At 44.2% G+C, this 27676-nt stretch overlaps 1 protein-coding gene across 1 annotated transcript in view; it reads left to right on the forward strand.

Annotated features, from left to right (window-relative positions):
* Positions 1-27676, forward strand: part of LOC110493302 (dedicator of cytokinesis protein 3) — a 359646-nt gene that overhangs the window by 275716 nt on the left and 56254 nt on the right. The window contains exons 20-30 of the mRNA XM_036950940.1: positions 2378-2461; positions 5422-5522; positions 8133-8214; positions 9081-9251; positions 15633-15825; positions 16669-16796; positions 18391-18537; positions 21648-21746; positions 22863-22957; positions 24480-24555; positions 26843-26943. Coding sequence (XP_036806835.1) covers positions 2378-2461; positions 5422-5522; positions 8133-8214; positions 9081-9251; positions 15633-15825; positions 16669-16796; positions 18391-18537; positions 21648-21746; positions 22863-22957; positions 24480-24555; positions 26843-26943 — 1277 coding nt within the window. The remainder of the gene's footprint in view (positions 1-2377; positions 2462-5421; positions 5523-8132; positions 8215-9080; positions 9252-15632; positions 15826-16668; positions 16797-18390; positions 18538-21647; positions 21747-22862; positions 22958-24479; positions 24556-26842; positions 26944-27676) is intronic.

Below are 27676 nucleotides of genomic sequence, written 5' to 3' on the forward strand. Positions count from 1 at the left end.
CACCACATGTTCAACCACCACATGTTCAACAACCACATGTTCAACAACCACATGTTCAACCACCACATGTTCAACCACCACATGTTCAACCACCACATGTTCAACAACCACATGTTCAACCACCACATGTTCAACAACCACATGTTCAACCACCACATGTTCAACAACCACATGTTCAACCACCACATGTTCAACCACCACATGTTCAACAACCACATGTTCAACAACCACATGTTCAACCACCACATGTTCAACAACCACATGTTCAACAACCACATGTTCAACAACCACATGTTCAACCACCACATGTTCAACCACCACATGTTCAACAACCACATGTTCAACAACCACATGTTCAACAACCACATGTTCAACAACCACATGTTCAACCACCACATGTTCAACCACCACATGTTCAACCACATGTTCAACAACCACATGTTCAACCACCACATGTTCAACAACCACATGTTCAACCACCACATGTTCAACCACCACATGTTCAACAACCACATGTTCAACCACCACATGTTCAACAACCACATGTTCAACAACCACATGTTCAACAACCACATGTTCAACCACATGTTCAACCACCACATGTTCAACCACCACATGTTCAACCACATGTTCAACCACATGTTCAACCACCACATGTTCAACCACCACATGTTCAACCACCACATGTTCAACCACATGTTCAACCACCACATGTTCAACAACCACATGTTCAACAACCACATGTTCAACCACCACATGTTCAACCACCACATGTTCAACCACCACATGTTCAACCACATGTTCAACCACCACATGTTCAACCACCACATGTTCAACCACCACATGTTCAACCACATGTTCAACCACCACATGTTCAACCACCACATGTTCAACCACCACATGTTCAACCACCACATGTTCAACCACATGTTCAACCACCACATGTTCAACAACCACATGTTCAACCACCACATGTTCAACAACCACATGTTCAACAGCCACATGTTCAACAACCACATGTTCAACAACCACATGTTCAACCACCACATGTTCAACCACCACATGTTCAACCACATGTTCAACCACATGTTCAACCACCACATGTTCAACAACCACATGTTCAACAACCACATGTTCAACAACCACATGTTCAACAACCACATGTTCAACAACCACATGTTCAACCACATGTTCAACCACCACATGTTCAACAACCACATGTTCAACCACATGTTCAACAACCACATGTTCAACCACCACATGTTCAACAACCACATGTTCAACCACCACATGTTCAACCACCACATGTTCAACAACCACATGTTCAACAACCACATGTTCAACCACCACATGTTCAACCACCACATGTTCAACCACCACATGTTCAACAACCACATGTTCAACAACCACATGTTCAACCACCACATGTTCAACCACCACATGTTCAACCACCACATGTTCAACCACCACATGTTCAACAACCACATGTTCAACAACCACATGTTCAACAACCACATGTTCAACAACCACATGTTCAACCACCACATGTTCAACCACCACATGTTCAACAACCACATGTTCAACCACCACATGTTCAACCACCACATGTTCAACAACCACATGTTCAACCACATGTTCAACCACCACATGTTCAACCACATGTTCAACCACCACATGTTCAACCACCACATGTTCAACCACCACATGTTCAACCACCACATGTTCAACCACCACATGTTCAACCACCACATGTTCAACCACCACATGTTCAACCACCACATGTTCAACAACCACATGTTCAACCACCACATGTTCAACCACATGTTCAACCACATGTTCAACCACCACATGTTCAACCACATGTTCAACCACCACATGTTCAACCACCACATGTTCAACCACCACATGTTCAACCACCACATGTTCAACCACCACATGTTCAACAACCACATGTTCAACAACCACATGTTCAACCACCACATGTTCAACCACCACATGTTCAACCACCACATGTTCAACCACCACATGTTCAACAGCCACATGTTCAACCACATGTTCAACAACCACATGTTCAACAACCACATGTTCAACCACCACATGTTCAACCACCACATGTTCAACAGCCACATGTTCAACCACATGTTCAACAACCACATGTTCAACAGCCACATGTTCAACAACCACATGTTCAACCACCACATGTTCAACCACCACATGTTCAACCACCACATGTTCAACCACCACATGTTCAACAACCACATGTTCAACAGCCACATGTTCAACCACCACATGTTCAACAACCACATGTTCAACAGCCACATGTTCAACCACATGTTCAACAACCACATGTTCAACAACCACATGTTCAATCTTACAGTTTCTCCAAGACATCTTGGACACGCTGTTTTCCATCCTGGATGACAACACTGACAAGTACGGTCCCCTGGTGTTCCAGTCACTGGTGAGAAACCTTTTCAAATGGACTGTATTGTTTTACGTAATGTGTGTGTGTGTGTGTGTGTGTCTCTGAGCACGCTCATGACCCTGATCGTTATTGTGAGCTAGGTGAGTGTATTCCTGTGTGACACGACTCTCGGCGTCTTCCTGTCCAGCACAGTGATCATCTGTTGCTACAGATCACCTCCAGAGTCGTGCATCACCTGACCTGTGTCGTGCATCACCTGACCTGTGTCGTGCATCACCTGACCTGTGTCGTGCATCACCTGACCTGTGTCGTGCATCACCTGACCTGTGTCGTGCATCACCTGACCTGTGTCGTGCATCACCTGACCTGTGTCGTGCATCACCTGACCTGTGTCGTGCATCACCTGACCTGTGTCGTGCATCACCTGACCTGTGTCGTGCATCACCTGACCTGTGTCGTGCATCACCTGACCTGAGTCGTGCATCACCTGACCTGAGTCGTGCATCACCTGACCTGTGTCGTGCATCACCTGACCTGTGTCGTGCATCACCTGACCTGTGTCGTGCATCACCTGACCTGAGTCATGCATCACCTGACCTGTGTCGGCCTCTTACTCCTCCTCGGTAATAACGGATATTGTTTCTCAAATGGCACCCTACGTAGTGCACTACTTTAGACCAGGGCTCCATAGGGCTCTAGTAAAAAGTAGTGCACTACTTTAGACCAGGGTTCCATAGGACACTAGTAAAAAGTAGTGCACTACTTTAGACCAGGGTTCCATAGGACACTAGTAAAAAGTAGTGCACTACTTTAGACCAGGGTTCCATAGGACACTAGTAAAAAGTAGTGCACTACTTTAGACCAGGGCTCCATAGGACACTAGTAAAAAGCAGTGTGCTACTTTAGACCAGGGTTCCATAGGACACTAGTAAAAAGTAGTGCACTGTACATGTGTAGGATCGTGCACAAAGGAGGTGCGTACGGCACAGTACATCATCACCGGGGCCAAGCTTCCTGCCCTCCAGGACCTCTATACCAGGCGGTGTCAGAGGAAGACCCTAAAAATTGTCAAAGACTCCAGCCACTCTAGTCATAGACTGTTATCCCTGCTACCGCATGGCACTGCAAGAAATGCTTGACATAAATAAATTCACTGAAAACCCACACTAACATACTGTTACTAACATACTGTTACTAACATACTGTTACTGCACTTTTCATGTAGCTTACTTTTGTCTAGCTAACAGCCTAACCACCGATCAAGCAACATTATGGACCAAACGTTCAAATCCTGTCGCAGAAGGATTATTTCGCTGCGACAATAATGGTCCAAATTAAGATCCTACACTTGTATAGGGAATATGGTGGTGTCAGTCTGTCCCAGCTGGCCCAGAGCCAGTGATTATTAGGAACTCTCTCTCAGCCAGCTGCCTCTGCAGGGCCAGATCTCAGAGGATTGTTTAGCCTGTCCGAGACCTCCTCACAACATAGTTGACTGACTGACTCCTTCCTAGAGGTATCTGTCTGTCATGTTGGGGATGGAGAAAGATCAGTGGCTAGACAAAGTGGATAGGTGGGCTCACTGAACAGTCTGTATTGATGGGTGGGCTCACTGCTCAGAGGAACGGTCTGTATTGATGGGTGGGCTCACTGCTCAGAGGAACAGTCTGTATTGATGGGTGGGCTCACTGCTCAGAGGAACAGTCTGTATTGATGGGTGGGCTCACTGCTCAGATGAACAGTCTGTATTGATGGGTGGGCTCACTGCTCAGAGGAACAGTCTGTATTGATGGGTGGGCTCACTGCTCAGAGGAACAGTCTGTATTGATGGGTGGGCTCACTGCTCAGAGGAACAGTCTGTATTGATGTGTGGGCTCACTGCTCAGAGGAACAGTCTGTATTGATGGGTGGGCTCACTGCTCAGAGGAACAGTCTGTATTGATGGGTGGGCTCAATGCTCAGAGGAACAGTCTGTATTGATGGGTGGGCTCACTGCTCAGAGGAACAGTCTGTATTGATGGGTGGGCTCACAGCGTCAAGTCCGACAACCGTTTGTCCCCTAATTCCAGGGCTCTTACATTGACGTCTACTCCGACCTCTACTCCTAACTGACTACATCTCTCTCCTTCTCCTCAGGTGTTGTTCTTACAGTCCTCCATTGTCAAGACTCCTAACTGACTACATCTCTCTCTCCTTCTCCTCAGGTGTTGTTGTCAAGACTCCTAACTGACTATCTCTCTCTCCTTCTCCTCGGGTGTAGTTCTTACAGTCCTACTGGTGTTGTTCTTACAGTCCTCCATTGTCAAGACTCCTAACTGACTACATCTCTCTCTCCTTCTCCTCAGGTGTTGTTCTTACAGTCCTCCATTGTCAAGACTCCTAACTGACTACATCTCTCTCCTTCTCCTCAGGTGTTCATCATTAATCTGCTCAGGGACAGTAAGTACTACCACTTCTGACTCCTAACTGACTACATCTCTCTCCTTCTCCTCAGGTGTTCATCATTAATCTGCTCAGGGACAGTAAGTACTACCACTTCTGACTCCTAACTGACTACATCTCTCTCCTTCTCCTCAGGTGTTCATCATTAATCTGCTCAGGGACAGTAAGTACTACCACTTCTGACTCCTAACTGACTACATCTCTCTCCTTCTCCTTAGGTGTTCATCATTAATCTGCTCAGGGACAGTAAGTACTACCACTTCTGACTCCTAACTGACTACATCTCTCTCCTTCTCCTCAGGTGTTCATCATTAATCTGCTCAGGGACAGTAAGTACTACCACTTCTGACTCCTAACTGACTACATCTCTCTCCTTCTCCTCAGGTGTTCATCATTAATCTGCTCAGGGACAGTAAGTACTACCACTTCTGACTCCTAACTGACTACATCTCTCTCTCCTTCTCCCCAGGTGTTCATCATTAATCTGCTGAGGGACAGTAAGTACTACCACTTCTGACTCCTAACTGACTACATCTCTCTCTCCTTCTCCCCAGGTGTTCATCATTAATCTGCTGAGGGACAGTAAGTACTACCACTTCTGCCCCGTCATGGACACTTACATCCAGAAGCACTTTGCTGGAGCGCTGGCGTACAAGTGAGTAACGTCTGGTATTTATATCTACCTTTATTTAACTAGGCAAGTCAGTTAAGAACAAATTCTTATTTTCAATGACGGCCTAGGAACAGTGGGTTAACTGCCTGTTCAGGGGCAGAACAACAGATTTGTACCTTGTCAGCTCAGACGATTTGATCTTGCAACCTTCCGGTTACTAGTCCAACGCTCTAACCACTAGGCTACCCTGCCGCCTCTACACTCTAACCACTAGGCTACCCTGCCGCCCCTACACTCTAACCACTAGGCTACCCTGCCGCCCCTACACTCTAACCACTAGGCTACCCTGCCGCCTCTACACTCTAACCACTAGGCTACCCTGCCGCCTCTACACTCTAACCACTAGGCTACCTGCCGCCCCTACACTCTAACCACTAGGCTACCCTGCCGCCTCTACACTCTAACCACTAGGCTACCCTGCCGCCTCTACACTCTAACCACTAGGCTACCCTGCCGCCTCTACACTCTAACCACTAGGCTACCTGCCGCCCCTACACTCTAACCACTAGACTACCTGCCGCCCCTACACTCTAACCACTAGGCTACCCTGCCTCCTCTACACTCTAACCACTAGGCTACCCTGCCGCCTCTACACTCTAACCACTAGACTACCTGCCGCCCCTACACTCTAACCACTAGACTACCTGCCGCCTCTACACTCTAACCACTAGACTACCTGCCGCCCCTACACTCTAACCACTAGGCTACCCTGCCTCCTCTACACTCTAACCACTAGGCTACCCTGCCGCCTCTACACTCTAACCACTAGGCTACCCTGCCTCCTCTACACTCTAACCACTAGGCTACCCTGCCGCCTCTACACTCTAACCACTAGGCTACCCTGCCGCCTCTACACTCTAAAGACTAGGCTACACTGCCGCCCCATGTATTCCTTTATGTACCTGGTAAGTTGACTGAGAACACATTCTCATTTACAACAACGACCTGGGGAATAGTTACAGGGCAGAGGGATGAGCCAACTGGAAGTTTGGGATGATTATGTGGCGATAATGGTATGAGGGACAGATTGGGAATTTAGCCAGGACACCGGGGTTAACACCCCCCCCCCCCTACTCTTACAATAAGTGCCATGGGATCTTTAGTGTCCACAGAGAGTCAGAACACCCGTTTAACGTCCCATCCGAAAGACAGCACCCTACATAGGGCAATGTCCCCAATCACTGCCCTGGGTCATTGGAATATTTTTATTAGAGCAGAGGAAAGAGTGCTCCTACTGGCCCTCCAACACCACTGCCAGCAGCATCTGGTCTCCCATCTAGTGACCGACCAGGACCAACTGTTCTTAGCCTCAGAGGCAAGCTAGCAGTTATGCTGCTGGCAATATATCTGTCTGGTATCTGATTGGAGTCTACCTGTGGTAAATTCAATTGACATGATTTGAAAAGTCACACACCTGTCTATATAAGGTTCCACAGTTGACAATGCATATCCTCCAAGACAGGATTGTGTCGAGGTACAGATCTGTGGAAGGGTACCAAAAAATGTCTGTAGCATTGAAGGTCCCCAAGAACACAGTGGCCTCCATCATTCTTAAATGAAAAAAGTTTAGAACCAACAAGTCTCTTCCTAGAGCTGGTCGCCCGGCCAAACTGATCATCGGGGGAGAAGGGCATTGGAAAGAGCTCTAGAGTTCCTCTGTGGAGATGGGAGAACCTTCCAGAAGGACAATCATCTCTGCATCCATCCACCAATCAGGCCTTTATGGTAGAGTGGCCAGAGAGAAGTCACTTCTCAGTAAAAATTCACATGACAGCCCGCTTGGAGTTTGCCAAAAGGCACCTAAAGACTCTCAGACCATGAGAAACAAGATTCTCTGCTCTGATGAAACCAAGATTGAACTGTTTGGCCTGAGTGTCAAGCGTCACGTCTGGAGGAAACCTGGCACCATCCCTACGGTGAAGCATGGTGGTGGCAGCATCATGCTGTGGAGATGTCTTTCAGTAGCAGCGACTGGGAGACTAGTCGGGATCGAGGGAAAGATGAACGAAGCAAAGTACAGAGAGATCCTTGATGAAAACCTGCTCCAGAGCATTCAGAACCTCAGACTGGGGAGAAGGTTCACTTTCCAACAAGACAACGACCCTAAGCACACAGCCAAGGCAGCGCAGGAGTGGCTTCGGGACAAGTCTCTTAATGTCCTTGATTAGCCCAGCCAGAGCCCGGACTTGAACCCGATCTAACATCTCTGGAGAGACCTGAAAGTAGCTGTGCAGCGACGCTCCCCATCCAACCTGACAGAGCTTGAGAGGATCTGCAGAGAAGAATGGGAGAAACTCCCCAAATACAGGTGTGCCAAGCTTGTAGCGTCATACCCAAGAAGACTCAAGGTTGTAATCGCTGCTAAAATGTTTAAAAAAAGGAAAACAATACTCCATCTGTCATTATGGAGTATTGTGTGTAGAATGATAAGGGGGGGGGGGGGGTAACATATTTAATCTATTTTAGAATAAGGTTGTAACAAAATGTGGAAAAAGTCAAGGGGTCTGAATACACTGTCAGTACAAAATGAAGACCCCCCCCTCACTTTTGCTGGTGTATGTTTTTGATGGAACTTCTTTGTCTCGTCTCCAGAGAGTTGATCCGCTGTCTGAAGTGGTACATGGACCGTTCTGCAGAGGTGGTGAGACAGAACCACATCCAGGAGGCCATGAGGGTAGGAGAACATGCTCCACTGGAAGTGAACATAGACATGGGAATATGTTTTGATTTTGGTGGGGGGGGGGGGGGGGGGGGGGGGGGGGGGGTTGTTGATTGTTCCTGGTAGTGAAAGATATTGTCCGGGAAAAAAATAATTACATTACAGTTGAAATACCAGTACAGTACAGTGTAAAATCTACAGTCAATATGGAATGTGTTTGGGCGATAAGGACTACTCAGTAAATTAGTTGAATAAAATATGAATAAAGCTTACTCATTGCTTTATTTTTTTTTAAATGCTGCAATGCAATGTAAACGTTTCCTGTGTAAATAATAGATTCTATCCACATGATTTAATAATTTAAAAAAAATGGATGACTGTTTGTACCACTATACTGTCCTTAGAAAGCATGTCTGTCTCCATCAATGTCTCATTGGTCCTTATGTCGATGTCTCTGGCCCTCCTCCGTTATGTCTGAAAACTATCATGGTTGACTGAATATTGTTTCATTTATTTAAAAAGTATCACACTTTTTTTTCTGATAAAAATCACAGAAGACAGAAACCTCTACATGCTATTTAATATTTATCGTAATAAAAATGAAGTATTTTCGACATAAAGAAAGTCGTGCCCTTTTGGCACGTTGTTTATTAGAATCTTGATTTCCAGATTTCAAGACTTGGAAGTCTGGCATTGTGAGACTGACATGTCTATGCCCTGGTGTCTCTCTTTCCCTCCTTGTGATTTCCTGCCCTGAGCCCAAATCTAACCCTGGCACCTTCAGGATGTTCTCTTGGTCAAGTGGCGAAGAGGTTAGGTTGACGTGCGAGAGGTTTCGATCCAACCAGTTACACGTCCATGTCCTTATCTCCTCCACCCAGGCCCTGGAGTACCTGTTGAAGTTCATTATCCAGTCTCGGATCCTGTACTCCCGTGCTACCTGTGGTATGGAGGAAGAACAGTTCAGAGCCAGCATCCAGGAGCTCTTCCTGTCCATCCGTTTTGTCCTCAGTCTGGACAGCCGCGGCTCTGAGACGCTCGTTTTCACACAGGTCAGTGACCTAAACACACCCCGGAGGTCTAAACATTCTGACACACAGCAGGGTTTGGGAGACCTACACTGACTGACCCCACCCCCAGTGTAATAATAAATTGGTAATAGTAATAGCCAGTAGCCTTAGGCATGGCTAAATGTTGTTTAGATGCTAACCATTGTAATGTTCAGCGCTCTTCTTCTAGCTCCCCCCCGCCCCCATATCAATATAGCTTATTGTGTGTTTGTTTGTTCCCGTCTGGAACTGTGCCGAAGTGTGACGACTTCATTCTCCCACCAGGACGAGGAAGTGAAGAGAGTCGATATGAAGATTCTGAGATTCAACAACATAATCCATTTATACCATCAATACGTCCTCCGTGACTTCACCGTTTACTCTCTTTTCAGCTCTGTGACTTCACTGTTTACTCTCTTTTCAGCTCCGTGACTTCACTGTTTACTCTCTTTTCAGCTCTGTGACTTCACTGTTTACTCACTTTTCAGCTCTGTGACTTCACCGTTTACTCTCTTTTCAGCTCCGTGACTTCACTGTTTACTCTCTTTTCAGCTCCGTGACTTCACTGTTTACTCTCTTTTCAGCTCTGTGACTTCACCGTTTACTCTCTTTTCAGCTCCGTGACTTCACTGTTTACTCTCTTTTCAGCTCTGTGACTTCACCGTTTACTCTCTTTTCAGCTCTGTGACTTCACCGTTTACTCTCTTTTCAGCTCTGTGACTTCACTGTTTACTCTCTTTTCAGCTCTGTGACTTCACTGTTTACTCTCTTTTCAGCTCTGTGACTTCACTGTTTACTCTCTTTTCAGCTCTGTGACTTCACCGTTTACTCTCTTTTCAGCTCTGTGACTTCACTGTTTACTCTCTTTTCAGCTCCGTGACTTCACTGTTTACTCTCTTTTCAGCTCTGTGACTTCACCGTTTACTCTCTTTTCAGCTCTGTGACTTCACCGTTTACTCTCTTTTCAGCTCCGTGACTTCACTGTTTACTCTCTTTTCAGCTCCGTGACTTCACTGTTTACTCTCTTTTCAGCTCTCTGACTTCACCGTTTACTCTCTTTTCAGCTCCGTGACTTCACTGTTCATTTTAAAATATACACTAGTTAGTAGAATCCTTTTTCTATTTGAATTTCTTTACAATCTAAGGTAGTTAGAATCCCTTTGCCACAGTATTTCAGTTGCTTTAATTAGTCTAATTTTCTCTATCTTCTTTATCTGCCTCCTTTGCCCCTGCTTTGTGTACTGCATATGTTACCTCCTTTTCCTGTCCCCTTCCTCTGGGACCCTCTCTGTCCCCTGACTGTCCTGTCCCCCCCGGTCAGACTCCTCAGGTCCCCCAGCCTGCCTCTGGACAGGGACAGCCCCCAGGCCCCATCAGCTGTACTCAGGCCTGGAGCTCCAACGCTCCTCGCCCCTCTCCTCTCTCAGTAAGTAGCTGTAGCCCTGGCACAATGGGGGTCCTCTGCCAAGTTCCGTCCGCTCACTCTGGCATCAAGCACCTTCCAAACAACCTCCCAACCAACCAGCCTCCCAACCTCCCTACCAACCAACCACCAACCCCTTTTATAACCAGCAAGATACTCAAACATCCGCCCTCTAAGCTGTGCACAGAAGAAATATCAGTCGGCGCGGAGAAGCACGTCGTTTCTCTTTGCTTATTGGAGCTGTAATTGCCATAATATGGACTTGGTCTTTTACCAAATAGGGCTGTCTTCTGTTTACCCCCCTACCTTGTCACAACACTACTGATTTGCTCAAATTCCACAAAGCACACCTGTTAATTGCAATACATTCTAGGTGACTACCTCATGAAGCTGGTTGATAGAATGCCAAGAGTGTGCAAAGCTGTCATCAAGGCAAAGGGTGGCTACTTTGAAGAATCTCAATGTTTAACACTTTTTTGGTTACTACATAATTCCATATGTGTTATTTCATAGTTCTGATGTCTTCCCTGTTATTCTACAATATTGAAAATAGTAAAAACAAAGAAAAACCCTGGAATGAGTCGGTGTTCTAAAACTTTTGACCGGGTAGTGTATACAGTGGTTCCTCCTTTTGAAACTTGCGAGTTTACCCAGCGGGACTTAGAGGTCATTTGTGGTTTAGTACGGTACCCTGCGTCACTACTTCATTGCTCCAGACCACTCCAAGGGGGAGTTAGAGGACTGATTATGCTTTTGGGTCCTACTGTGTCTCTAACTGACAATGAACGGGCGACATAAACCCAAATAGAAATTGATAATTGTGCACAACTTCAGTGTTACTTACTGAAACTGTTGTTGTACTGAGGTTTTTGTTAGTTTATTTTGTTATATTTATTTTGCTCTTACTGTAGTACACAATTTAGCCCTGCTCTGAGACAAGCATGGGGACTGGTCTTGATAAATCAATGAGGTTTTTATTTTCACTGAATCTCCATTTGGGTATTGGATAGACTACAATTAGGGTGTAGAAATGTTGTGCTCTTAGTGTAACCTTGATTTTACTAGGCAAGTCAGTTAATAACAAATTATTATTTACAAGGACAGCCTACTCTTTCCTCCCCATCAGGGAATTGAACCCCAGTCTCCCACAGGACACCGGATTATTTAGCTAAATAGCCCAGTACTGTACTGCCGACCGTCACGTTGTACAGCGCCATATTTTCCGTTCCATCCTAACGGAAACCCAGAAGGTTTTTCATTTTTCTTAATCAAATTAATTAAGCAAGAACCAATCAAACGTTTGGACACACCTACTCACTCCAGGATTTCTCTTTATTTTTTACTATTTTCTACATTGTAAAATAATAGTGAAGACATCACAACTATGAAATAACACATATGGAATTAGTTAAGACCACATTTTTATTTACAAGGACAGCCGACTCCTTCCTCCCCGTCGAGGAATTGAAACCAGGCCTCGCACGTGCCCTTATTCTCTAGTACAGCCATTATTGAAGGTACTTGAGGTCACCGAGAAATTCTGGACTGCTCTCCCTTATGTAAGGAATTAGGCACTTTCCCATGTTTACTACAGTATGTATTGTAGGCAATGTTTACTTGTCAGACTGCACAGTAGCCTAAAAAACGAAAGCAGGTGGCTTATATCTTCAAAATGCTTTAAATGCTTTATTATCCAAATGTAAAAGCATATACTGTACAGTACTGTATTTCTTCATCAGCATCTTTATGCTTTCGTTAATAAAATAATCATACAAATACTCTTTAAAAATGAAGATGTTAATTTAGTTATGGATCCATAACGAAGTACTATGGGAATAACTATCACTGAATTACAGAACTATTGCAACAAAGTTGTCTAACGAAGGCAAACAAATTGTTGCTTACTGGAAAATACTCTTTCAAACACACATGGTCACGTTGTACAGCGTCATTATGGAGGGCTATATTTTGGCCTTTATTCAGATTACAATCACTCACTGTCATTTTCTTGAAAACGAAATAATCTCCAAAATATATATATATATATAGCCTTCCCACTGTGGATGTCTATTTCAGGACCGTTTCGCGCTGCGCTGTGACAAACGTGGAGAAACTAAAATGTTCAATTATATTCCATGATATTCTTAAAATATATGTGTTGACTGAATATAAGCAAGTGATGTCTGCTAAATAATCAAGTTAGGTTTCAACAGAAATAAATAATTTTAAATATCAAACTGGCTTTATTTACAAATTAGTGAGAATGTCTCACCCCATGTTCAATAATTGCCTTTTTCTCGCTCACTCTAGGTTAAATGAAAACGAAATCTCAAAAATATTGTTACTTTTTAAACAAAGCGATTATTATTATTAATTAATTTAGAATTATATAAAAGCCCCTTAGATATTCTCAGAGATCCTAGCGGAAAATTCCCCTTAGATATTCATTTAGAATCCTCCAATCCTCTAAATGTAATTATTGGCGGAGAGTCACGACATTGAAAAAAATCTATTTTTGGATATACTGTAGGCCTACCATAGGCGAAATGAGTATTGGTTACACTACAATTAGGGTATGGAAATGTTATGCCCCTTAGATATTCATTTAGAATCCTCCAATCCTCTTATACTGTAGCCTACTCCAGACCGTCACGTTGTACAGCGCAATATTTTCCATTCCATCCTAACAGAAACCCCTGAGGGTTTAGTTTTTTGTTTCTCTCGGAAAAGAAACACCATAATATTAATCAAATTAATTATGCCAAATTTCTTAAAATCGATTCCATTTACTATGTTACTACAAAAAAGTTTTTAAGGTTTTAAATTCTCTAGTAATGCCATATATGGGAGACTATCAAATGCTTCTCTAAGTTGCCCTCTGGTGGTCAAACTAGCACTAACTCGCATTAACGTAAAAAAATGGCTGACAATGTAAATGACGTGCCATAGAATGCTGCAGCAGCCCACAAGGTGTGCTGCAGTATGACGCAACTTTTAAAGGGGGAACCACTGTATGGATCTCTGCCATTCACTTTGAACTGGACTATGTTTACAGCAGATGCGCTTGTTTTGAGATCAAAGGGAGAGCTGCATGTAGCCACGTGTGCACATTTGTTCAAATCCTTTGCTAGTTAGTGAGTTATTAGCCCAGTTATATATCATTTCTGCTCAACAATGGGGGGGGGGGGGGGTGGTTGCTTCGTACGAGAGCACAAAAATGAGTGCATTTCTAGCCATCTAAAAGAGAAAAGTGAGACAGGTAAAGAGCTTTTTTTTGTCTTAAAGGGGCAGTGTAGTATTTTGAGACAAGATTGAATAAGCTAAGTAGCCAATAGGCAGAGGGTAGCATGATTTGTCTGATTTTCTGGAGTAATGGTATGGGAATAATGATGCATTTTATTTTGTAAAAGGGTTTCTTGCATCGAACAACATAACAACATGTTCAGTCATCTGATTAATGCCAAGCCGTGCATGTTTTTTTTAGTCTCATAGAATGCAGGTCTACATTGTACACCACACATTGGCTGCTACTGTAGGCTGAATGATAGAACAGCTATTTCCATGTTAAAATGTTATGGGATGCGTTTTTCGCCGTTGTTTTTTGTGGTAGGCCACTCTGGTACAATGTTCAAATTTGCACTCAGCAGACCTGACATTTGCTCAGTGCCCAAAAACTTTAGAGGGAACATTGCTCCTACCTCCTCTCAACCAATCCACCTACCCCTTCCCAAATGACCAACCCCTTTTAAAAACAACCAATCCACCTACCCCTTCCCAAATCACCAACCCCTTTTACAAACAACCTCTCAACCAATCCACCTACCCCTTCCCAAATCACCAACCCCTTTTACAAACAATCTCTCAACCAATTGACCTACCTCCTCCCCAAATCATCTACCTCTTTTACAAATGATCTCTCAACCAACTCACCAATCAACCCCTCAACCACCTCACCAATCAATCTCCCAACCAACTCACCAATCAACCCCCCAACCAACTCACCAATCAATCTCCCAACCAACTCACCAATCAACCCCTCAACCAACTCACCAATCAATCTCCCAACCAACTCACCAATCAACCCCCAACCAACTCACCAGTCAACCCCCCAAACAACTCACCAATCAATCTCCCAAACAACTCACCAATCAATCTCCCAACCAACTCACCAACTCACCAACCAACTCACCAATCAACCCCTCAACCAACTCACCAATCAACCCCTCAACCAACTCACCAATCAACCCCCCAACCAACTCACCAATCAACCCCTCAACCAACTCACCAATCAACCCCTCAACCAACTCACCAATCAATCTCCCAAAAAACTCAACAATCAATCTCCCAACCAACTCACCAATCCAAACAGAATGAAACCTTGTAAATGTATTTGGTTTGCCTTCTGTGTTTTGTTTAACCTGACAAACTCTTTTCCTACTCTTGCATCATCATGTCATGTCTTCCCACGAGCCATGACTCTGTGTAATGACTCTGTGTAATGACTCTATGTTATGACTCTGTGTAATGACTCTATGTTATGACTCAATGTAATGACTCTGTGTAATGACTCTATGTTATGACTCTGTGTAATGACTCTGTGTACTGACTCTGTGATGCCTGGAGATCCTTGGAGATCCTCACAACTTTTCCAGGACTGTCTTTGTGTCATTTGGACTGTTGGGCCATAGGTTGATTCATGGTACCTAGGTGCAAGAGGATCAATATGAACGGGAAATGTCAAAAAATCTATGAATGGGAAATTTCTGATTTTTGATAGGTTATCTTTCCATTTCGATTTGTTTGTTGCTCCTTGGTACACTGGCCTGGCAGTCTGTCTCACACCCCCAAAATCACCCACACCACATCCCTGAGCCATTGGTCCAGTGTGGAGTATGGAGCTGGTCACTCTCCCCATCTCTACTCCATCTCTCAACCTCCCTCTGTTTCTCCCCCACCACTAGGCGGCGCTCCTGAACTCGTTCCCGGCTATCTTTGACGAACTGCTTCAGATGTTCACGGTCCAGGAAGTGGCAGAGTTCGTACGGGGCACGCTGGGCAGTATGCCTAGCACCGTACACATCGGACAGTCCATGGACGTGGTCAAACTGCAGTCCATCGCTCGCACCGTCGACAGTCGCCTCTTCTCCTTCCCAGGTATTTACCACTTGGATGACATTATGAACACTCAGGCTGATGACCATTTTGATGCATTACACCAGTTTTTGTGTTCAGAGTTTTCGGGTTGTTTTACTTATAATATGTAAGTAAAAAAATCTACATGGATGTGAATGGATGAAATACAGAAGGTATCGTTAACTGTGGTATAGGTTGGGCCTCCCGAGTGGCGCAGCTGTCTAAGGCGTCACTACAGACCTTGGTTCGATCCTAGGCTGTGTCACAGCCGGCCGTGTTGGGAGACCCATGAGGCGGCGCACAATTGGCCCAGCATCGTCCGGGTTAGGGGAGGGTTTGGCCCAGCATCGTCTGGGTTAGGGGAGGGTTTGGCCCAGCATCGTCCGGGTTAGGGGAGGGCTTGGTCCAGTATCGTCCGGGTTAGGGGAGGGTTTGGCCCAGCATCGTCCGGGTTAGGGGAGGGTTTGGCCCAGCATCGCCCGGGTTAGGGGAGGGTTTGGCCGACCGGGATTTCCTTGTCCCATCGCCCTCTAGCAACTCCTTGTGTCGGGCCGGGCGCCTGCAAGCTAACTACAGTCTCCAGCTGGACAGTGTTTCCTCTGACACATTGGTGCGGCTGGCTTCCGGGTTAAGCGTGCACCGTGTCAAAAAGCAATGCGGCTTGGCAGGGCCGTGTTTAGGAGGACGTATAGCTCTTGACCTTCGCCTCTCCCGAGTCTGTAGGGGAGTTGCATTGATGGGTCAAGACTGTAAACATCCAATTGGGGAGAAAAAAGGGGTAAAACATTTTTATTTTTTTTATCAAAAACTGTTGTCTCTGTCAATTATAGGTAAATTCTCTCTCTCCGTGTATCTCTCTCTCAGAGTCTCGTAGGATCTTGCTTCCTGTAGTTCTACATCACATCCACCTCCACCTGAGACAGCAGAAAGAGCTCCTCATCTGTTCTGGCATCCTCAGCAGTATCTTCTCCATCATCAAGACCAGCTCTCTGGTAAACTATCTCTAGTCTCTATCTTCTCCATCATCAAGACCAGCTCTCTGGTAAACTATCTCTAGTCCGTACAAACAGGACAAATATAATTACATCACCTGGCGTCAGGTTCTAGTATGATTAACAGACATTGGTCAGGCCTCCTTGTGTTTGAGCAACTGTGTCAAAGCAATCCTGACTCTCAATTTTAAACCATAGCCATATTCGCTCTGGATTATGTTCATTCGCATTTAGGAAGTCTGTAGATGGTTCAACGCACCGGTTCATGACACTGTATAAGATACAGTTGAAGTCGGAGGTTTACGTACACTTTAGGCAAATACAGATGAAGTCGGAAGTTTACTTGCACTTAGGTTGGAGTCATTAAAATTTGTTTTTTCAACCACTCCACAAATGTCTTGTTAACAAACTATAGTTTTGGCAAGTCGGTTACGACATCTACTGTGTGCACGACATAAGTCATTTTTCCAACAATTGTATACAGACAGACTATTTACACTTATAATTCATTGTATCACAATTCCAGTGGGTCAGACGTTTGCATACACGAAGTTGACTCTGCCTTTAAACAGCTTGGTAAATTCCAGAAAATTATGTCATGGCTTTAGAAGCTTCTGATAGGCTAATTGACATAATTTCAGTCAATTGGAGGTGTACCTGTGGATGTATTTCAAGGTCTACCTTCAAACTCAGTGCCTCTTTGCTTGACATCATGGGAAAATCTAAAGAAATCAGCCAAGTCCTCAGAAAACAAACTTTAGACTTCCACAAGTCTGGTTCATCCTTGGGAGCAATTTCCAAACGCCTGAAGGTACCATGTTCATCTGTACAAACAATAGTACGCAAGTATAAACACCATGGGACCATGCAGCCGTCATACCGCTCAGGAAGGAGACGCGTTTCTGTCTCCTAGAGATGAACGTACTTTGGGGCGAAAAGTGCAAATCAATCCCAGAACAACAGCAAAGGACCTTGTGAAGATGCTGGAGGAAACAGGTACAAAAGTATCTATATCCACAGTAAAACGAGTCCTATATCGACATAACCTGAAAGGCCGCTCAGCAAGGAAGAAGCCACTGCTCCAAAACCGCCATAAAAAAGCCAGACTACGGTTTGCAACTGCACATGGGGACAAAGATCATACTTTTTGGAGAAATGTCCTCTGGTCTGATGAAAAAAAATAGAACTGTTTGGCCATAATGACCATCATTATGTTTGGAGGAAAACGGGGGGGGCTTGCATGCCGAAGAACATCATCCCAACCGTGAAGCACGGGGGTGGCAGCATCATGTTGTGGGTGTGCTTTGCTGCAGGAGGGACTGGTGCACTTCACAAAATAGATGGCATCATGAGGAAATGAAAATTATGTGGATATATTGAAACAACATCTCAAGACATCAGTCATGAAGTTAAAGCTAGAGTAAAGATGTTTTTCATGTACAGTAGGATTCCTGTGGTCTTCCTGGAGGTCTCCGTGTACAGTAGGAATCCTGTGGTCTTCCTGGAGGTCTTCATGTACAGTAGGAATCCTGTGGTCTTCTTTACCCAGGAGAGGGTACACATTGATTTCCCATGTATTCATATCTCCCCCTAGGACACCCCAGTGCAGGAGGAGGTAGAGATGATGGTGGAATCACTCCTGGATGTGCTTCTCCAGACTCTGCTGGCCATCATGACCAAGTCTCAGTCCCAGGAGGCGGTAAGAGGCCATCGCTGCCCACAGTGCACGGCTGAGATCACTGTTAGTAACTAACAATCTGCTTCTACTATCCATCCTACTTCATCCTCCTCTACTCCCCAAACTTCATGTCTCTCTCTCTTCATCAACCTGGTCCTACTCATCTATATTTTCCCCATCACTTCCCCCACTCCTGTCTCTACATGTTCCCCCCTCACTACTCCTGTCTCTATATGATTCCCCTCACTCCTCCTGTCTCTATATGATTCCCCTCACTACTCCTGTCTCTATATGATTCCCCTCACTACTCCTGTCTCTATATGTCCCCCCCTCACTACTCCTGTCTCTATATGATTCCCCTCACTACTCCTGTCTCTACATGTTCCCCCCTCACTACTCCTGTCTCTACATGTCCCCCCCTCACTACTCCTGTCTCTACATGTTCCCCCTCACTACTCCTGTCTCTACATGTCCCCCCTCACTACTCCTGTCTCTACATGTTCCCCCTCACTACTCCTGTCTCTATATGATTCCCCTCACTACTCCTGTCTCTACATGTTCCCCCTCACTACTCCTGTCTCTATATGTTCCCCCCTCACTACTCCTGTCTCTACATGTTCCCCCTCACCTATCCTGTCTCTATATGATTCCCCTCACTACTCCTGTCTCTATATGATTCCCCTCACTACTCCTGTCTCTACATGTTCCCCCTCACCTATCCTGTCTCTATATGATCCCCCTCACTATGCCTGTCTCTATATGATTCCCCTCACTACTCCTGTCTCTACATGTTCCCCCTCACTACTCCTGTCTCTATATGATTCCCCTCACTACTCCTGTCTCTACATGTTCCCTCCTCACTCCTCCTGTCTCTAAATGTCCCCCCCCTCACCTATCCTGTCTCTACATGTTCCCCCCTCTCTACTCCTGTCTCTACATGTTGCCCCCTCACTACTCCTGTCTCTACATGTCCCCCCCTCACTACTCCTGTCTCTATATGATTCCCCTCACTACTCCTGTCTCTACATGTCCCCCCCTCACTACTCCTGTCTCTACATGTCCCCCCCTCACTACTCCTGTCTCTACATGTCCCCCCCTCACTACTCCTGTCTCTATATGATTCCCCTCACTACTCCTGTCTCTACATGTCCCCCCCTCACTACTCCTGTCTCTACATGTCCCCCCCTCACTACTCCTGTCTCTATATGATTCCCCTCACTACTCCTGTCTCTACATGTCCCCCCCTCACTACTCCTGTCTCTACATGTCCCCCCCTCACTACTCCTGTCTCTACATGTCCCCCCCTCACTACTCCTGTCTCTACATGTTTCCCCCTCACTACTCCTGTCTCTACATGTTCCCCTCTCACCTCCCCCACTGTCCCTATTCGTTCCCTTGTTAATTGTGTCCCTGCGGTTCATAACCCTTCACCAGTTTGTAGCTTGTCTATTAGGAGTGTTTTCAGAGGAATGCAGTCAAATAAAATACTCACAGTAATAAAAGTATGAGGCCTAAAGCATTTTTTTTGGCGTACATTTATTTTGTTGAATATTATTAATCAATATAGTTTTTGTCACTGTTAGGAACTCAGCAACTAAGCTGAATGCAGTAACTAAACTAATCTGATTACAGTAAATGAACTAAGTTAAATGAAGTAACTAAACTAAGATGAATACAGTCACTAAGCTGAATACAGTAACTGAGCTGAATACAGTAACTAATCTGAATACAGTAACTAAACTAAGCTGAATACAGTAACTAATCTGAATACAGTAACTAAACTAAGCTGAATAAAGTAACTAAGCTGAATACAGTAACTAAGCTGAATACAGTAACTAAACTAAGCTGTATACAGTAACTAAGCTGTATACAGTAACTAAACTTAGCTGAATACAGTCACTAAGCTGAATACAGTAACTAAGCTGAATGCAGTAACTAAACTAATCTGAATACAGTAAATGAACTAAGTTAAATGAAGTAACTAAACTAAGATGAATACAGTCACTAAGCTGAATACAGTAACTAAGCTGAATACAGTAACTAAACTAAGCTGTATACAGTAACTAAGCTGTATACAGTAACTAAACTTAGCTGAATACAGTCACTAAGCTGAATACAGTAACTGAGCTGAATACAGTAACTCATCTGAATACAGTAACTAAACTAAGCTGATACAGTAACTAAGCTGAATACAGTAACTAAGCTGAATACAGTAACTAAACTAAGCTGAATACAGTAACTAAGCTGAATGTAGTAACTAAGCTGAATACAGTAACTAAACTAAGCTGAATACAGTAACCAAGATAAGCTGAATACAGTAACTAAACTAAGCTGAATACAGTAACTAAACTAAGCTGAATACAGTAACTAATCTGAATACAGCAACTAAGCTAAGCTGAATACGGTAACTAAACTAAGCTGAATACAGTAACTAAACTAAGCTGAATACAGTAACTAATCTGAATACAGTAACTAAACTAAGCTGAATACAGTAACTAAACTAAGCTGAATACAGTAACTAAACTAAAATGACTACAGTAACTAATCTGAATACAGCAACTAAACTAAGCTGAAAACGGTAACTAAACTAAGCTGAATACAGTAACTAAACTAAGCTGAATACAGTAACTAATCTGAATACAGTAACTAAACTAATCTGAATACAGTAACTAAACTAAGCTGAATACAGTAACTAAACTAAGATGAATACCGTAACTAAGCTGAATGCAGTAATTAAACTAAGCTGAATACAGTAACTAAACTAAGATGAATACAGTAACTAAACTAAGTTGAATGATGTAACTAAGCTGAATGCAGTAACTAAACTAAGCTGAATACAGTAACTAAACTAAGATGAATACCGTAACTAAGCTGAATGCAGTAACTAAACTAAGCTGAATGCAGTAACTAAACTAAGCTGAAAACAGTAACTAAACTAAGCTGAATACAGTAACTAAACTAAGCTGAATACAGTAACTTAACTAAGTTGAATGATGTAACTAACTTACTAAGTAACTAAACTATCTTACAGTTATCCTTTGAAACATACCCTTATCCAATCATCTCCCTCCATCCTTCGTTATTCTTCCCCATCTGTGTTTTGATTGGTCATTGGGTGGCTTGCGTTGCACTGTGATTGGCTGACATGTGTGTGCCTGTGTTCTCATTGGCAGGGAGAATATGTGTCCTGCCTCCTATCCCTGCTGCGTCAGATGTCTGACATCCACTTCAACCATCTACTGGACAACTTCCAGAGCAAAGAGGAAGTCAAGGTGAGACTGTCTCTTTCTCAATGTCCTCCTCTTCCTCATTCCACTGACCTGAAAGAATGTGATGCGATTCATGAATTCCAGCCTAATGCTGAGTTTCCACCATATTGTTTTCACCTGTCGTATCTTTTCCAATCAGTGCAGATGAAGGGGAGGAGAGGAAAGATGTATAGTCATGGATGAACTGACATATTATATTGGTTTTGTTCCAGTGTTGTTCCAGTGTTCTGGCCTGCTCATGGTTAATTAAGGACACACATGACTCTCTCTCTGTCTCTCTATATACAGTGTTATAACAATGTACAAATGGTTAAAGTACACAAGGGAAAATAAATAAGCATAAATATGGGTTGTATTTACAATGGTGTTTGTTCTTCACAGATTGCCCTTTTCTTGTGGCAACAGGTCACAAATCTTGCTGCTGTGATGGCACACTGTGGTATTTCACCCAGTAGATATGGGAGTTTATCAAAATTGGGTTTGTTTTCGAATTCTTTGTGGATCTGTGTAATCTGAGGGAAATATGTCTCTCTAATATGGTCATACATTGGGCAGGAGGTTAGGAAGTGCAGCTCAGTTTCCACCTCATTTTGTGGGCAGTGAGGACGTAGCCTGTCTTCTCTTGAGACCCATGTCTGCCTACGGCGGCCTTTCTCAATAGCAAGGCTATGCTCACTGAGTCTGTACATAGTCAAAGGTATTCTCCCACGGTGTACTCTGTTTAGGGCCAAATAGCATTCTAGTTTGCTCTGTTTTTTTGTTAATTCTTTCCAATGTGTTAGGTAATTATCTTTTCGTTTTCTCATGATTTGTTTGGGTCTAATTGTGCTGCTGTCCTGGGGCTCAGTGGGGTGTGTTTGTGTTTGTGAACAGAGCCCCAGGACCAGCTTGCTTAGGGGACTCTTCTCCAGGTTCATCTCTCTGTAGGTGATGGCTTTGTTATGGAAGGTTTGGGAATCGCTTCCTTTTAGGTGGTTGTAGAATTTAACAGCTCTTTTCTGGATTTTGATAATTAGTGGGTATCGGCCTAATTCTGCTCTGCATGCATTATTTGGTGTTCTACGTCTCTCTCTACGTCTCTCCTCTCTCTCTCTCTCTCGCTCTCTCTCTCTCTCTCAGGAGTTCCTTCTGAAGATATTCTGTGTGTTTCGTAACCTGATGAAGCTCAGTATTTTTCCCCGGGACTGGAACGTGATGAGGCTGCTGACCAGCAAGTAGGTCATACTGAACACACACACACATACACAGGACTGGAACGTGATGAGCTGACCAGCAAGTACATCTCCATGTGGCTCCCATCCCTCTTTCAAACCTCCTCCCATCCCTCTTCCACACCTCCTCCCATCCCTCTTCCACACCTCCTCCCATCCCTCTTTCAAACCTCCTCCCACCCCTCTTCCACACCTCCTCCCATCCCTCTTCCACACCTCCTCCCATTCCTCTTTCAAACCTCCTCCCAACCCTCTTCCACACCTCCCATCCCTCTTCCACACCTCCTCCCATCCCTCTTCCACACCTCCCATCCCTCTTCCACACCTCCCATCCCTCTTCCACACCTCCTCCCATCCCTCTTTCAAACCTCCTCCCATCCCTCTTCCACACCTCCTCCTATCCCTCTTCCACACCTCCTCCCATCCATCTTTCAAACCTCCTCCCACCCCTCTTCCACACCTCCCATCCCTCTTCCACACCTCCTCCCACCCCTCTTCCACACCTCCCATCCCTCTTCCACACCTCCCATCCCTCTTTCAAACCTCCTCCCATCCCTCTTCCACACCTCCTCCCATCCCTCTTCCACACCTCCCATCCCTCTTCCACACCTCCCACCCCTCTTCCACACCTCCCACCCCTCTTCCACACCTCCCATCCCTCTTCCACACCTCCCATCCCTCTTCCACACCTCCCATCCCTCTTCCACACCTCCCATCCCTCTTTCACACCTCCCATCCCTCTTCCACAGCTCCCACCCCTCTTCCACACCTCCCATCCCTCTTCCACACCACCTCCCATCCCTCTTTCACACCTGCATAGCTGGTCTGTTTGTACACGTCAAAGTTCCCACTCACCTTTCCGTGGATAAATGTGATTTTCGCTTTCAGTTTGGCTAATGGTAATGCTGCCATCTGTCTACGGTTTTTAGTTTGCATAAGTTCTAATCGTCGCCGTGGGAACAACATCCTCTATGCACTTCCTGAGGAACTGTATACGTCGATACTATTCTCAGTGACAACTACGGAACATCTCCCAAAACAATCTTGACGCATAGATTCCGATTGGTCAGAACAGTCCTTACCACAGGTACTTCCTGTTTAAGTTTCTGCTTTATAGGAGGGGAGGTAGAAAAATGGAGGCGTGATCTGATTGGAGGAATTTTCCCTCAGATGTATTTTATTGAAATCCCCAGCTCCAATAAATGCAGTCTCAGGATATAAATAATAAATATGTGGTTTACACCAAGTCCAGAGGAATTCCTTGAGGGCCGTCGTGGTGTTTCGGCTTGGTGAGGGGGGGGGGGGGGTAATCCTCTCTCGGGAGGTAATGTGGTCAATTACCTGCAATACATGGTAATACATGATAAAGCATTCTAAAACATATTCTGAAGAATCCCCGTTGTAAGTGATCTTAGATGTTTCCCAACATCCACAAAATGGCGTCAGAATGTATCAATAATTAGCTGTTTCAAAAAACGTTTATTTTGAACAGTTCTGTACTTATTTCTGGTGTTTCTCCCTCTAGCACCATAGTGACAACTGTCCAATATCTGTCCCCGGCTTTGCACAAGAACTTCACCGAGGCTGACTTTGAATTCAAGGTGCGTGACTTTGACAGAGTGACACACACACACACACACACACACACACACACACATGGAGAGCGAGTGAGCTGGTGTGTTGCTGCAGCCCACGCCAGAGTGAACACGCGAACAAACACACACACACACACACGCAAGCACGCAAGTCTTGTCCTTGAGGCAGAACAGAGCAATTTCCGCTAGATGGGCCAGCTGCAAAGTCAAAATGGTCTATGTTGTAAAAATTAATGAACCCCCTAGAGTTATTCCCCCCCCCCCCCCCCCCCCCCCCCCCCCCCCCCCACTGTGGGAATCTAATTAGCATAATTAAAAATATACCAATAAAAACCAGTCAGTTTAAGTTTAGAGATATCGTTGTTTTTTTGTGCATGCATGCATCTCAATCTGCAGTAAAAGGTGACAGAGCTAGAGAGGTGTTTGTCAGAGCATGAGACATCCCCGGAAATCGGTTTTCTCACAAAACCGTCTGTAGCGTCCCAACTGTTCGGGCTACACACTAATATGACACCTCTGTGGTTAAGGTGAGACTCTCGTGAACACGTGCACGTCGGTAGTCTCACAAGACTCGTATGAATGTCCCCTGGTTCCAGTTGAACAATGAATGGAGGTATATATGGAGACTGTTTTAGTGACAAAAATAACAAGGTTTCCTGATCTTTCTTGTTTCTCTCAGGTATAGGAGAAACACTGCAGAACAAACCTCCTTTAGATTTACTATCTGTTATTCAATGTGTTTCTATTGGCTAATAGCAGTAAGGACTATCTGTTATTCAATGTGTTTCTATTGGCTAATAGCAGTAAGGACTATCTGTTATTCAATGTGTTTCTATTAGCAGTAAGGACTATCTGTTATTCAATGTGTTTCTATTGGCTAATAGCAGTAAGGACTATCTGTTATTCAATGTGTTTCTATTGGCTAATAGCAGTAAGGACTATCTGTTATTCAATGTGTTTCTATTGGCTAATAGCAGTAAGGACTATCTGTTATTCAATGTGTTTCTATTGGCTAATAGCAGTAAGGACTATCTGTTATTCAATGTGTTTCTATTGGCTAATAGCAGTAAGGACTATCTGTTATTCAATGTGTTTCTATTGGCTAATAGCAGTAAGGACTATCTGTTGTTCAATGTGTTTCTATTGGCTAATAACAGTAAGGACTATCTGTTATTCAATGTGTTTCTATTGGCTAATAACAGTAAGGACTATCTGTTATTCAATGTGTTTCTATTGGCTAATAGCAGTAAGGACTATCTGTTATTCAATGTGTTTCTATTGGCTAATAGCAGTAAGGACTATCTGTTATTCATTGTGTTTCTATGGGCTAATAGCAGTAAGGACTATCTGTTATTCAATGTGTTTCTATTGGCTAATAGCAGTAAGGACTATCTGTTATTCAATGTGTTTCTATTGGCTAATAGCAGTAAGGACTATCTGTTATTCAATGTGTTTCTATTGGCTAATAGCAGTAAGGACTATCTGTTATTCAATGTGTTTCTATTGGCTAATAGCAGTAAGGACTATCTGTTATTCAATGTGTTTCTATTGGCTAATAGCAGTAAGGACTATCTGTTATTCAATGTGTTTGTATGGGATAATAGCAGTAAGGCCCAAAAAATGTTTTATCAAATAATTATTATATATTTTTTCATATCCTCCTAAAATTCCAAATCAAATATCAAAATGATCCTTGGTAGGACCTTCTTAAAACAATTCCATAAAGCTGAGGGTTGGGTTAATTTAAGGTTAGGCATTAGAATTAGCAGTGTAGTTAAGGTTAGGCATTAGAATTAGCAGTGTAGTTAAGGTTAGGCATTAGAATTAGCAGTGTAGTTAGCCCGGGGCGGCAGGGTAGCCTAGTGGTTAGAGCGTTGGACTAGTAACCGCAAGGTTGCAAGTTTAAACCCCCGAGCTGACAAGGTACAAATCTGTCGTTCTGCCCCTGAACAGGTAGTTAACCCACTGTTCCTAGGCCGTCATTGAAAATAAGATTTTGTTCTTAACTGACTTGCCTGGTTAAATAAAGGTAAAATAAAAAAAAGTTAGGCATTAGCATTAGCAGTGTAGTTAGGGTTGAGATCTGCCTCCAGAACAAGATTCATGACCCCAAAAACGCTAACCTGCTTCTTTCCTCCCCTTCTCCTCTCACAAGATGTCCATGATCTTTTCAACATCCTAGTTGTGTGTGAATATAAAGCTCTTCTGTTTGACCTAGACATTGAGTATCATTGTTTAAGTACTTTTTGTTTTGTTTTGCTAATGTATGTTGTGTGTGTGTGTCACTGGCCAGGTGTGGAACTCATACTTCAGTCTGGCTGTTCTCTACATCAGCCAGCCCAGTCTACAACTAGAGAACACCACCCCAGCCAAGAGGAAGAACGTGTTGGACAAGTATGTACCCTCAAAGAATTCCCATTCATCATCACCATCGTTTACCATTTCTCTTCAAGCATCTTGTTTTCTTTGTTTGTACAGAGAATGTGTTGGACGAGTAAGACTGCTCACAGAGTGGCCTGCCACTCTTCATCATGGTTTTACCACTTGTCCTGAGGCATGCTGTGTTGTCTCTAAAGTGTTCATCTGTACAGTAACGACCTCCAGTGTTCATCTGTACAGTAACTTCCTCCAGTGTTCATCTCTACAGTAACGACCTCCAGATGTACAGTAACGACCTCCAGTGTTCATCTCTACAGTAACGACCTCCAGTGTTCATCTCTACAGTAACGACCTCCAGGGTTAATCTGTACAGTAACGACCTCCAGTGTTTATCTGTACAGTAACGACCTCCAGTGTTCATCTCTACAGTAACGACCTCCAGGGTTCATCTCTACAGTAACGACCTCCAGGGTTCATCTCTACAGTAACGACCTCCAGTGTTCATCTCTACAGTAACGACCTCCAGTGTTAATCTCTACAGTAACGACCTCCAGGGTTCATCTGTACAGTAACTTCCTCCAGGGTTCATCTCTACAGTAACGACCTCCAGTGTTCATCTCTACAGTAACGACCTCCAGTGTTCATCTCTACAGTAACGACCTCCAGTGTTCATCTCTACAGTAACGACCTCCAGTGTTAATCTCTACAGTAACGACCTCCAGGGTTCATCTGTACAGTAACTTCCTCC

Source organism: Oncorhynchus mykiss, chromosome 17 (assembly GCF_013265735.2).
Source record: "Oncorhynchus mykiss isolate Arlee chromosome 17, USDA_OmykA_1.1, whole genome shotgun sequence".
In the NCBI taxonomy this organism is placed as follows: Eukaryota; Metazoa; Chordata; class Actinopteri; order Salmoniformes; family Salmonidae; genus Oncorhynchus; species Oncorhynchus mykiss.